A 12751-nucleotide genomic window follows, 5' to 3' on the forward strand; every position below is an offset into this window, starting at 1 on the left:
TGTAGTTTATGACAGAAAATTTCTCATTTGGCCATCTTCTTTTAATTTATGCTTTTCTTAAACCAGTGGGCATAATCCCTATGGTGTGATTTATGCATGTGATGTATGCAACAGTTTTATTTAAGTTTAAATTGGTTACGTGGCGGATGTTGCGCTCTCTCTTTCTCTCTAATTAACATGCTGAAATACTTGTGCTATATGACAATATAAAAGCTTTGTTAGTCCTGGTGTATGAGATTTAAGGCTTGGGACTCTGCTGAAGTCTGTTCTGAAACTATAGCACCAGAGTTGACGTCGTTCTCTATGGTTTATAATGATGTGCGATCTACAGTACCTGCTTACACTGCAGACACGAGGGCAGAGATACATTCATATCGGATAAATTTCAGAAAAAAAAATGAATTAAGTCACTTGACTTATGCAGTGTAAATGCAGCCTTACATTGCAGACTTTGTAGGTAGAAAAATTGATTGCTTCACTAGTAATAAAACAGTCAAACAGACCATCTGCGCATTGATATAAAATGAGCCTCTTGCTTTCGGCCTCTACTTTTTCTTTACTTTTTTAACCTACTTTACTTACGTTCGTGTTCATATTTAATTTTGTTTAAGCGCAAAGATTTGTTTAAAAACTATTTCGAAATTCAGTTCTAACTTCCAGAAAATAAATAAATGAACAATAATAACAAAGTGTGGTTAAAAACCAGTTATATCTAAATACACTTCCCATTCTTATGCCCCATATGGTGATGCATACGTCCCCAAAACCTGATAGGTGGACAAATCTAAACTTGTTTTTATTAAAACAAATATAAATTTGCATGTAATAAATACCACTAATAATGCATTTGCTATTTTAACAACAAAGCACAAAATGTAAAAAAAAAAAGGATTTGACTGGTCTGAAAATAGCAACAAATCGCGACAAACCTGTCTTGCACCTTATTGCGCCGATGTATGATAGGGCCCTTGGTGTTTGTTCAAACTACTTATTTAAAATGTGCTGAAACAATGATGCACATTGTTTTTTTATGGGATTTTTTATACAGTATTTTCAATCCACTTAATTTTGTAAAAACAAACAAGTTAGCTTAATACCATCATGTTGTACAAAAATTGATTGTGTGGAACCCAGCATTTTTTTTTTTTACAGTGAATGATTTTTTTTTCCTGTCTCTACTTGCTAATAATGGTAGATTTTCTTAAAAGAAACAAACATGGCATGTTGAGTATGTTTTACTAAACTTTCCACTTATTTAATCTTTTTGTCAACGCCTGCTTCTGCAAAATGTTTTTCTTACTTAGGACTTTTTGTCTTGTTTTTATTCTAAATATATAAAAATTCTTAAATAAAGAAGCATTTCCTAGACAAGCAAAAAACATTGACTTTTTTCAGAAATAATTTTCCAAAAACCTTACAACGAGCAAAACAATCAGCCAATGGGGTAAGCAAATTAATCTTGACTTTTAGTTTTGGCATAAGATTATTTTGCTTATCCCATTAATAGATTAGCTTGTTTCAGGGAAAAACTCGAAATTTTTTGACATTATTTCTGAAAACAAGACATTATTTTTTGCTATTTACTTTTTTGGACAAGAAATGAGACAAAAATCCTATAGAAAAAACTTTTTTTGCAGCTAAATTGCTGCCTTTAAAAGCCAAATTGCTCAGTCTAAATATTAATACTTAAAAGTTCAGAAAAGTTTATGTAAGTGTAATTTATTCAAATGTCATCCTTTAATTTACTTATGATTTTTAGCAAAAGCTAATGTAGTTTGCAAAGGTGAGGTTGCTGACACGTAATATTTTCAGTATCTTTGAGAGAAAACATTTCTAGCCGTACTTGATGATTGCTTATTAGATGACATTTCAAACTTATTGAGCTTTAGAGATTAATTTCCAGCATACAAAGGGTGCAAAGTCATTTTGTTTAAAGTCAAAATTTAATTGATATTTTTATTTCTGTAAAGAATGACTCACTCAGATAAGCTTGTTATTTACTGGTAAACAATAGCCTTGCTATGGATGTTTTGTCACTTAATATAGCCCTTTGGAAGCTTGTAAGTTTTCCATTGAGAGCAATTAGACATTGCAGACCAGTCTTGTCTGGTAAATAAGGGTCAGGTGTGTTCAAACATTTAGTGAAAAATATATCTATAGTGTTTTCAAGCAGATTTAGTTCTGTAATGTGACAGGCTAAAATGCAGTTCAGATCAGGACTTGATTTAATTGTTTGACAGTTGATTTGAAAATGAAATATTCTATATCAAAATTAAAGCAAATCCTTACAAAATAGCACTATTAGCTGAATAAATTTGTGATCATTAGAATTTTCTGGACTGTAAAGTGGAACTTATAATACTTCACTCAGTTAATATAAAATTCACTTCACTTTGTGAATGATAGCTGTTCCAGTTTTGTGAAAGTCTTTGGGGCCTTCTGACAAGTTCTGCATACAGATATCTCTTTCGTTTTTTAGCCTACATTGCCTTCTCTGATGTAAAAATATTTATTTATACTGTTTATTACAGTGAGCATTCTGAATTCATGAATTCCCTCTCCTTTTTCTTTTTTCACTTCAAACTCTATCACTCCATCTTTTCTTGCTTCTACTTGCCTTCCTCTTCTCTCCTCTGCAGGATGTGGTTCCTGTCATGGTGGATTATTGTCTTCTTCTACAGAGGACGTGAGTGTATAGACATCTTTCTTCCTACACACATGCAAGACCCGCACTTATTTAGATGGTTGTCATACAGTATTTGTGCATTTTTGCACAGTAGATTCTGACACTTTTCTTTTTTCTAGAAAGCAATGGTGTTTGCAAAAAGATCCATAATCATTAATTAAATGTTCTGACTTTATATATTTCACAACAATTTTGACATGACGTAAATTACCACTGAAAATTAGTTAAGTGTTTAAGTGAATATCAATGAATCAATAACACCACCATTTGATTGTTTGATGTCGGTAGCAATTTGAAGATTTATTTTCTGCTCATCATTTATCCAAAGCGTCTCACAATTGCTGACTACCAACTTTATTAAAGCCCTGCACAATATAAGCTTTTAGTTGTCCATAAAGCATCAAAATAGATGGTTTATGCTTAAGGCATTTTTTTTTAAATACAATGTTTTTTTCTTGCAGTCAGTAACTACTACTATTGTCATATCATTTTAATTTCACATAAAGGACATACTGTAACTGGTTGATTGTAAATGTTAACCCTATAGATTAGACATAATTGTGCATTAGTTATCAATTTATTCACCTTTTAATTACAATTACATTTAGGTTTCAAAAAAGTTTTATCACATACATTTTGGTTGCCCAAGTTACCCCTCTAAAGGATATTCAAAGTTATGAAAATCGATTCAAATATGTGACGTTTCAAGCTAGTAGAAATGTTGAACGAATGATGATACAGTTTTTGGACAGAGGGGGCGATGTGTTTACAGGTGCAAACTCGCTTTACCCGCACATCAGCAGCGAGCAAGAGGTGGGGTGGCAGAGTAAAATGACAGCGACGAAGTTCAACCGACAAAACGCAAACTTTGTGCAAATATTGCAAAAAGACTTTTACGTAGACTAACAGAACAACGAATATGATGCACATAAACCGTCAGCACTGTGAAAAACTACTGTCACAGACGTCTATATGCAAAAAACTGTTACCAAGTCAAACCTAGCTGACTTGCAGCTCCACTTGCTTTGACGAGTGCTGTGGGGATCCCACGCTGCATCAATGTTTTCATAGCTAAATTGTGAATATTAGATTATTTTCACCCTCTTCTTTTTAAATTAGTTTATGAGTTTTTAAATAATTTGCTTATTTTTGGATATTTAAAACTGCTTGAAATGATCTCTTCTGAAGTGTATCATACTGATACGCATACTAATGATTTATTTGTTCATTTTCGGCTTAGTCCCTTTATTAATTCGGGGTCGCCACAGCAGAATGAACCGGCAACTTATCCAGCACATGTTTAGCGCAGCGGATGCCCTTCCAGCTGCAACCCATCTTTGGGCAACACCCATACATGCTCATTCACACTCATATATTATGAACAATTTAGCCTACTAAGTTCACCTGTAGTGCATGTCTTTGGACTGTGGGGAAACCGGAGCACCCGGAGGAAACCCACGCGAATGCATGGAGAACATGCAAACTCCACACAAAAACGCCAACTGACCCAGCTGAGGCTTGAACCAGCGACCTTCTTGCTTAGAGGCAACAGCACTACTTTCTGCACCACTGCGTCGCATCCTAATTCACCATACATATAATATTAATAATTCATTCATTCATTCATTTTCTTTTCGGCTTAGTCCCTTTATCAATCCGTGGTCGCCATAGCGGAATGAACCGCCAACTTATCCAGCATGTTTTTACGCAGCGGATGCCCTTCCTGCCGCAACCTATCTCTGGGAAACATTCACACACACTCATTTACTCACACACACACACACACACACACACACACACACACACACACACACTCATACACTACGGACAATTCAGTCTACCCAATTCACCTGTACCGCATGTCTTTGGACTGTGGGGAAAACCGAAGCACTCGGTGGAAACCCACGCGAGCGCAGGGAGAACATACAAACTCCACGCAGAAATGCCAACTGACCCAGCCGAGGCTCCAGCGACCCAGCAACCTTCTTGCTGTGAGGCGACAGCACTACCTACTGCATCACTGCGTCACCAATATTAGTAATTGACTGTCATAATCATGTACTTCTCCTGGCTCTATCCTACTATATAATTAGTAATTTTATTATCAGTTTTTATGTCAGTGGCCAGTCCCCTAGAGCAGAGGGCCTATTGACCACCTCTGTACCCACTGCTCTCTGGTTTAGGACAGGCTTACATCTTCACACCAGCCATCTCAGTCCTCAGTGAAAGAGGTTTTTTCAGCATGGAATATTGTAAATATGCAAAGATGGAGCGACCACCAGCTGTTATTAATTAAAAAAATATTTTTAATAAATGTAAAAGTGTCTAGACATAATTATATATATTATTATGACTATTATAATGTTTAAATTGGTTTGTTTTAATAGCAACCTGCTTATATAACTTTTTTGTTTATTTGCTGAATACATGTCAACGGGTCCAGTGCTCTAACACTAGTTCCCCTTCGGTTGGGGAACTTCAGTGCCATGAATGGGAGGATTCGGATCAGAAGCCGCTTATCTGGAGAGTATTGAACGGGCCAATGAATGAAATTAATTGGCAGCGTAAGCTTGCGCAGGTGTGCGACATCTGCAATTATCTCAGCATATAAGCACACCTGAAGCCAGCAGACGCCATCCTTTTCGCTTCAGATCCTTTCTGAGTGAGTCGATGAGGGTTCCTCTTGCTGATCAGCACTTCAGAGCGAACGAGTGTGTCTCCCGGTCCAGAGTGGGTCTTCGCGGTGGCAGACGGTCGAGCTGGGTTACTCCCTTGCCTGCGGTTCTTTGGGTCCGGTCCTCCAGAGCGGTGCGTATAGTTGCAACTTTCCTAAAAGAGCAACACAGTCGTGCAGCACGTCCTTTTCAGGATGGCGCTCCGACTGTGCGTTTCTGGATGCGGGGGTTTCCTGTCTCCGGATGATGGACACGATCACTGCATTGCATGTTTGGGGGTCCAGCATGTTAATGCGGTGCTCGCGGGCGGTTCATGTCGTCATTGCGATGCCATGACCGTTGCACAGCTAAGATCGCGGCTAACTTTCGCAAGAGAGCGAGCCACCCCAGTTGCCTCCTGCTCTAAAAAAGCAGCGGGCGCTCGGGCAGATCTGAGGGTTTCAGCGGGAGCTAATCCGCCGCCCACGGGCTCGCGGACCTCTCGCTCCTCACGGCGCTCCATCCAAGCTTCGGGTGGTGAGAGTGATCCGTCTAACCAGATGGTAGCTCTCACACTCGCTGACACCGGAGATCAGATGTCCTCCGCGGCATCGGAGGGTGGGCTTTCACTGTCCGACGAAGATCCGGACCCGCTCGCCCCCTCCGGGCAGGTGAGCGCTGTCAAATCGGATCCTGAAGCGGACATGTTAGCCGTGCTTTCCCGGGCTGCTTCGGCCGTGGGGTTGGAGATGGTTTATCCCCCAGCTCCGCGGCCGGACCGACTAGATGGGTGCTACGTAGAGGACCAGAAGGCGAAGCCTTCGAAGCCTCTCGTCCCCTTCTTCCCGGAAGTGCACAGTAGGCTCACGCAGTCCTGGAGGGCACCTTTCTCTGCCCGTGCTGCGAGTGCCTCCGCCCTCACCGCCCTTGACGGCGGAGCTGCCAGGGGGTATGAGGCGATCCCGTCAGTGGAGCGCGCTATTGCGGTCAATCTTTGTCCGCGCGGCGCCTCTACGTGGCGGGGTTTGCCCCGCCTCCCGTCCAAAGCCTGTAGGTTGTCTGCCTCCCTCGGAGCCAGAGCTTATAAGGCTGCGGGCCAGGCTGCTTCTGCTTTGCACGCGATGGCCACCTACCAGCGCTACCAAGCGCAGGCGCTGGCCGAGCTGCACGAGGGCGGGTCCAACCCAAGCTTATTACATGAGCTGCGCACCGCGACCGACTATGCTCTTCGGACTACTAAGTCCGCCGCGTGTGCGCTGGGGAGGACGATGTCCACACTTGTGGTTCAGGAACGCCACCTCTGGCTAAACCTGGCCGATATGCGCGACGTTGACAAAGTTCGCTTTCTTGACTCGCCCATATCCCAGGCTGGCCTGTTCGGCAACACCGTCGGTGAATTCACCCAGGAATTCAAGGCGGTGAAAGAGCAGTCGGATGCGATGGGCAATGTCATCTATCGGCGTGGCCGTAAGCCCGCTCCGCCCGCCGAGCCATCCACCTCCGCTGTTCCTCGCCGAGGGCGCCCGCCAACGAGTGCTGCCCCGCCCCCGCCTGCGCCTCCGGCCAAGCGGGCGCGGCGTTCACCTCGAAAGCAGGCAGCCCCTCCTGCCCAGGGCGCCGTTAAGTCCGGTAAACGGACCGCGAAGCGTCCCTGAGACAGGCCATCCGGAGAAGAGGAAACTTGCTCTTTCCCCGCTGGAGGGCGGGGCCCCGATAACAACGGTACTTTTCAGTGCCACCAAAACATCAGTAAAAGAGCACTTTTTCCCTTCCCCGGATGTGACTGCACGAGTTCTGCCAGTCCGGGACGCGCTGCCTTCCGGCTCGCAGACTCTACGTGCTTCGCCAGTGGCTCACGAGCGCTGGGGGGACGGTCTCCCTTTCCTCAGCCCTCCAGCCCCCTCTCCGGAGTCAGGGTGCGGAGCCAGAGCGAATCGCTCTCCTCCAGCTCTTCCGCGGGACCCTCGTGCTTCCCGGATCAGCACACCCACTCCGCGCTGCCCCACCGCTGGTACGTCAGCGATTGTAGCGATGACTCCATTAGCGAGGGCTCTGCCTGCCTGTTTAGCGCGGGCCAGCCCCGCGTTTTGAACCGCTGTCTGCACAAGCTGCCGTTCAGAATGCTCACGCAGAGGCGCATTCTCCAATGCGTTCGTCCTCGGGATTGGTTTGCAGCCATAGACCTGAAGGACGCGTATTTCCATGTCTCCATTCTTCCACGCCACCGCCAATTTCTGCGGTTTGCGTTCGAGGGTCGAGCGTGGCAGTACAAGGTCCTCCCCTTCGGGCTCTCTCTGTCTCCGCGGGTCTTCACCAAACTCGCGGAGGGTGCCCTAGCGCCCCTTCGGCTCGCGGGCATTCGCATACTCAATTATCTCGACGACTGGCTGATTTTAGCCCACTCGCGGGAGCAATTGATTATGCACAGGGACAAGGTGCTTCGGCATCTCCGCCTACTGGGGCTTCAGGTCAACCGAGAAAAGAGCAAACTCGCCCCCGTGCAGAGGATTTCTTTTCTCGGGATGGAGCTGGACTCGATCACCATGGTAGCGCACCTCTCCGAGGAACGCGCTCGCCTGTTGCTGAACTGTCTGAGGGAGCTCGACAGCAAACTAGTGGTCCCACTGAAGTTCTTTCAGAGGCTCCTGGGGCATATGGCATCCGCAGCCGCCGTCACGCCGCTCGGGTTGCTCCATATGAGACCACTTCAGCACTGGCTTCACGATCGGGTCCCCAGACGCGCATGGCACGCGGGCACACACCGGGTCTCGGTTACTGCGCTGTGTCGCCGCGCCCTCAGCCCTTGGAACGACCCCTCGTTCCTACAGGCCGGTGTGCCTCTAGGACAGGCGTCCAGCCATGTTGTTGTTTCAACAGACGCTTCCAACACGGGTTGGGGGGCCGTGTGTCGCGGGCATGCGGCTGCGGGCCTCTGGAAGGGTGCCCAGCTGCATTGGCATATCAATCGCCTAGAGCTGTTGGCAGTGTTCCTCGCTCTCCACCGTTTTTTACCGGTGCTGGAGCGGCAACACGTGCTGGTCAGGACGGACAGTATGGCGGCGGCGGCGTATATCAACCGCATGGGGGGTATGCGCTCTCGCCGCATGTCTCAGCTCGCCCGCCGTCTGCTCCTCTGGAGTCACCCGCGGCTGAAATCGCTGCGCGCCATTCACGTCCCAGGCACGCTCAATCGTGCAGCCGATGCGCTCTCACGACAGCTGTTACGCCCTGGAGAATGGAGACTCCACCCCGAGTCTGTTCAGCTGATATGGGCGCGATTCGGGGAGGCCCAGATCGATCTGTTTGCTTCCCCCGAGAACGCTCACTGCCAGTTGTTTTTTTCCCTGACCGAGGGCTCTCTCGGCACGGATGCACTGGCCCACAGCTGGCCTCGGGGCATGCGCAAGTATGCGTTTCCCCCAGTGAGCCTGCTCGCGCAGTTTCTGTGCAAGGTCAGGGAGGACGAGGAACAGGTTCTGCTAGTTGCGCCCCTTTGGCCCAACCGGACCTGGATATCAGAGCTCTCACTCCTCGCGACGGCCCTCCCCTGGCGGATCCCTTTGAGAGAGGACCTACTCTCTCAGGGACAGGGCACCATCTGGCACCCTCGCCCCGATCTTTGGAACCTCCACGTGTGGTCCCTAGACGCGAGGAAGACTTAGGTAACCTACCGACTGCGGTGGTTAATACCATCACTCAGGCTAGAGCCCCCTCCACGAGGCGCGCCTACGCCCTGAAGTGGAGTCTATTCACTGAATGGTGCGTCTCTCGCAGAGAAGACCCCCGAAATTGCCAGATTAGTGTTGTGCTCTCTTTCCTTCAAGAGAAGTTGGACAGCAGGCTGTCGCCCTCCACTCTCAAGGTTTACGTGGCCGCCATCTCCGCTTATCATAGCGCGGTAGCTGGCGGCACCGTGGGAAAGCATAACCTGGTCATCCAGTTCCTTAGGGGTGCTAGGCGAATTAATCCATCTCGCCCCCCTCTCATGCCCTCTTGGGATCTCGCCCTCGTTCTCACGAGTCTGCGATCCGATCCCTTTGAGCCACTCGAATCAGTATCTCTAAGATTCTGTCCCTGAAGACAGCTCTGCTGGTTGCGTTGGCCTCCATCAAGAGGGTCGGGGACCTGGAGGCATTTTCGGTCAGTGACTCGTGCCTGGAATTCGGGCCGGATTACTCTCACGTCATCCTGAGACCCCGCCCCGGTTATGTGCCCAAGGTTCCTACCACCCCCTTTAGAGATCAGGTAGTGAACCTGCAAGCGCTGCCCCCGGAGGAGGCAGACCCAGCCCTTTCTTTAATTTGTCCAGTTCGCGCTCTGCGCATTTATGTGGACCGTACTCAGAATTTTAGATCATCTGAGCAGCTCTTTGTCTGTTATGGCGGTCGGCAGCAGGGAAGTGCCGTATCAAAACAAAGATTATCCCACTGGATTGTGGATGCCATTTCACTCGCTTATTCGAGTCGAGGTCAGCCGTGTCCCCCGGGAGTTCGTGCACACTCCACTCGGAGCGTTGCATCCTCTTGGGTGCGTGCACGCGGCGCCTCTCTAACAGAAATCTGTAGAGCTGCGGGCTGGGCGACACCCAACACATTTGCAAGGTTTTACAATCTGCGAGTGGAGCCGGTTTCCTCAAGGGTATTAGGTAACCCTTTGGTGATTGAGGAGACAACTCGGTAGGGTGTTGAAACACGCTTGCGGCGCCATTCTCCCTAACACGGAGGTACGTGCGCCTTTTTTATCTGTCAGTAAAGTTCCCCGTCAGGTGAGCCCTGCAGATTCCTCCGTGGCCCCCAGCACTGACTCAGCGGAGGAGTCACTTGCTGGCCCACTACGTTGTAGGTCTGCCCGCTGGTCAGCCCGCGTTTTGGGTATAGGTGCCTGCTATGCGTGATCCCCACTAGGCGATCCCATATGCTTATTCCGCCACGGTTAAGTCCCCCCCCTGGGTGGACCCGTGTCTTCCCTCTCCGCTAACCACTCTTTTGCTATGCGTACTCCCCCTTTTTAGGGCTAGTCCATAGGTAAATTCTGCCATCTATCCCCCCCTTGGGTAACGGATGGCCTCCGCAGCGTCCTCCCTATCGGGATTGCACGCTTCCCAACGTACTGTCGTATTTCCTAGAATTATCTAGATGCTCACGACTTCCCAAAAAATATATCTAAATCCGTAAAACTTCTGTTGAAGTAGGATAAATTAGGGCCAGGGACACGTTGGAGGACCGCGCCCCCCATGATGTGGGTGCGTCACGCTTGCTTGACTATCTCCTCATCGGGGGTGTTGGTAAGGTGCAGTCATTATGGCGCTTTCCATATTCTCCCATTCATGGCACTGAAGTTCCCCAACCGAAGGGGAACGTTCGAGGTTACAGAAGTAACCCTTCGTTCCCCGAGGAGGGGAACGGAAGTGCCATATTCCGTCGCCATAATGACTGTCCCTTAGCTGTTTGAAAGTCTCTTCAGCTTAAAAGGATGGCGTCTGCTGGCTTCAGGTGTGCTTATATGCTGAGATAATTGCAGATGTCGCACACCTGCGCAAGCTTACTCTGACAATTAATTTCATTCATTGGCCCGTTCAATACTCTCCAGATAAGCGGCTTCTGATCCGAATCCTCCCATTCATGGCACTTCCGTTCCCCTCCTCGGGGAACGAAGGGTTACTTCTGTAACCTCGAACGTTTTTTGCTGGTTTTGACTGCTCGTCTGAGCTAGGGATCTGCACTAGCAGAACCCGTTCCAAGATTTGATAAATAAGAGAATACTTATATTGATCAAATAACCTGGGGCGGGTGTTAAGATGCCTAAAATGCTCTTAAAAGACCACTTGCGGCACTCCTGCAAAATGTACATATGCCGTATAGTAAAAACATTAATTTTGAAAAAAAAAAGTTAAATTTGGAATTAAACGAACTTGCAGAAGCAATGACGAATTAACACCCATTCATTCAGGAAGCAGCAAGTGCCGGTTTCTCCCATAGTGAAAAAGTTTTGTCTGGTCGAGCGTGGTGCGGGTGTTGTGGTTTCTGACATTACAATAGTTATAATCAAGAAGGTCTCAATTATATGTGCAGTTTTACTAAAGTCCGTTTAAGGCAAGTCATTTCACTCGACAGCCATCCTTGCAACACCTCTCGGGAATTATGCTTGGGCATTCCCTATGAATAAGTAAGCATCAAATACTCCATAATTGCTTGCCAAGCTTAAAATAAAATTTAATATTAGGAAACAACAATGAAATTAAACAACAGCTGTCATTTTAGTTTCATTTCTAAACCTTCGAACCACACAAAATCTGCAGCATTTCACTTCTGGTCCGAGTCCCTCCCTCGGAGAATCTTCAGTCTGTAGTGATTGCTGATTGGCTCCTGTACTAAAAACGGGGCTTCATTTGGTATATTAACCGTTACACTTTTCCCCATTCAAAACAATACAAGTGACATGTCTTGTGTATTCTTTATAGTCTTTGGTTTTATACAGATATTGAGTGGGGCCTAAGAAGTTGAAAAATCTGCTGACGGTTCGCCACTTTATAGCACCTACAGTGCCAGGATATTGGGTCTCCTTTTTTTATCCTCAATCTCTCTGGGCATAGGGACATGTAATGTTCATTTTATATTTGTTCAAATCATTGACAGTTTGCTCAGTGAAGACTTTTTCTGTACAAGTTACTAACCTGCCACAAATAGTGGGTTCATTGAAAAATGTCAGGGGAGATGTTGAAACGTATGTATTTGGTTTAGGGGATAGCGAGTTATAAAAGGTTGGCAACCACGGGTGTAAAATATATTGTAAAATAGAGTATAGAGCTGAGATCGCTTTTTTCCGCCCGCAGCTTAAAATACAATAAACTGCTTGGGTGATGCAGGAGGGGGCTATCAAGTGATTGACCAATGCACTCCAGGTAGGGCTCCCTGCATCCTGCAAAGTAAATCCAACCCTACCTCTGTGTGTAAAGACAGAAGCAATGTCTACACTACGCTTATTCATTTATTTATTTGGAGTTCATATGAATACAGCAGAATGAAATAAAAGTGTTGTTTTATGTAATTCTGGCTAACACACTGTCATAAAGATGTAGATTAAATATTTATAAAAAAAGAAAAAGCACACCGAATATAATAAAATACAAATAAAGCAATATAAAACAAACAAAAGCTATAACAAATTAGTCCTATAAATTACTAATAAATTAAAGCCAGCCTTAGTCATTTTTAATTTTCTTTTTACATAGGATCTGAAAAAGAGTTAAGTTATTTTCTAAAAAACAATAAACAGGAGTTTTGAAATATAGTGTAAACTGTTTAAGTAATACTATGGTTTTAGTGCACTACGAAGGGAACGCAATTATCACTATGAAAATCGATAAAAGTGAACTGTAAAAAATACATTGGAAAGCAAATTATACAAAAGA

The 12751-nt window shown here is 46.1% G+C and overlaps 1 protein-coding gene across 2 annotated transcripts in view; it reads left to right on the forward strand.

The window, feature by feature from the left end:
* Positions 1-12751, forward strand: part of vps8 (VPS8 subunit of CORVET complex) — a 227585-nt gene that overhangs the window by 41731 nt on the left and 173103 nt on the right. For both annotated transcript variants that reach the window (XM_087236397.1, NM_001080616.3), the window contains 1 exon segment: positions 2640-2686. In XM_087236397.1, the coding sequence (XP_087092523.1) occupies positions 2640-2686 (47 nt within the window).

Source organism: Danio rerio, chromosome 1, assembly GCF_052040795.2.
Source record: "Danio rerio strain M-AB ecotype USA chromosome 1, GRCz13ab, whole genome shotgun sequence".
NCBI classification, from domain to species: Eukaryota; Metazoa; Chordata; class Actinopteri; order Cypriniformes; family Danionidae; genus Danio; species Danio rerio.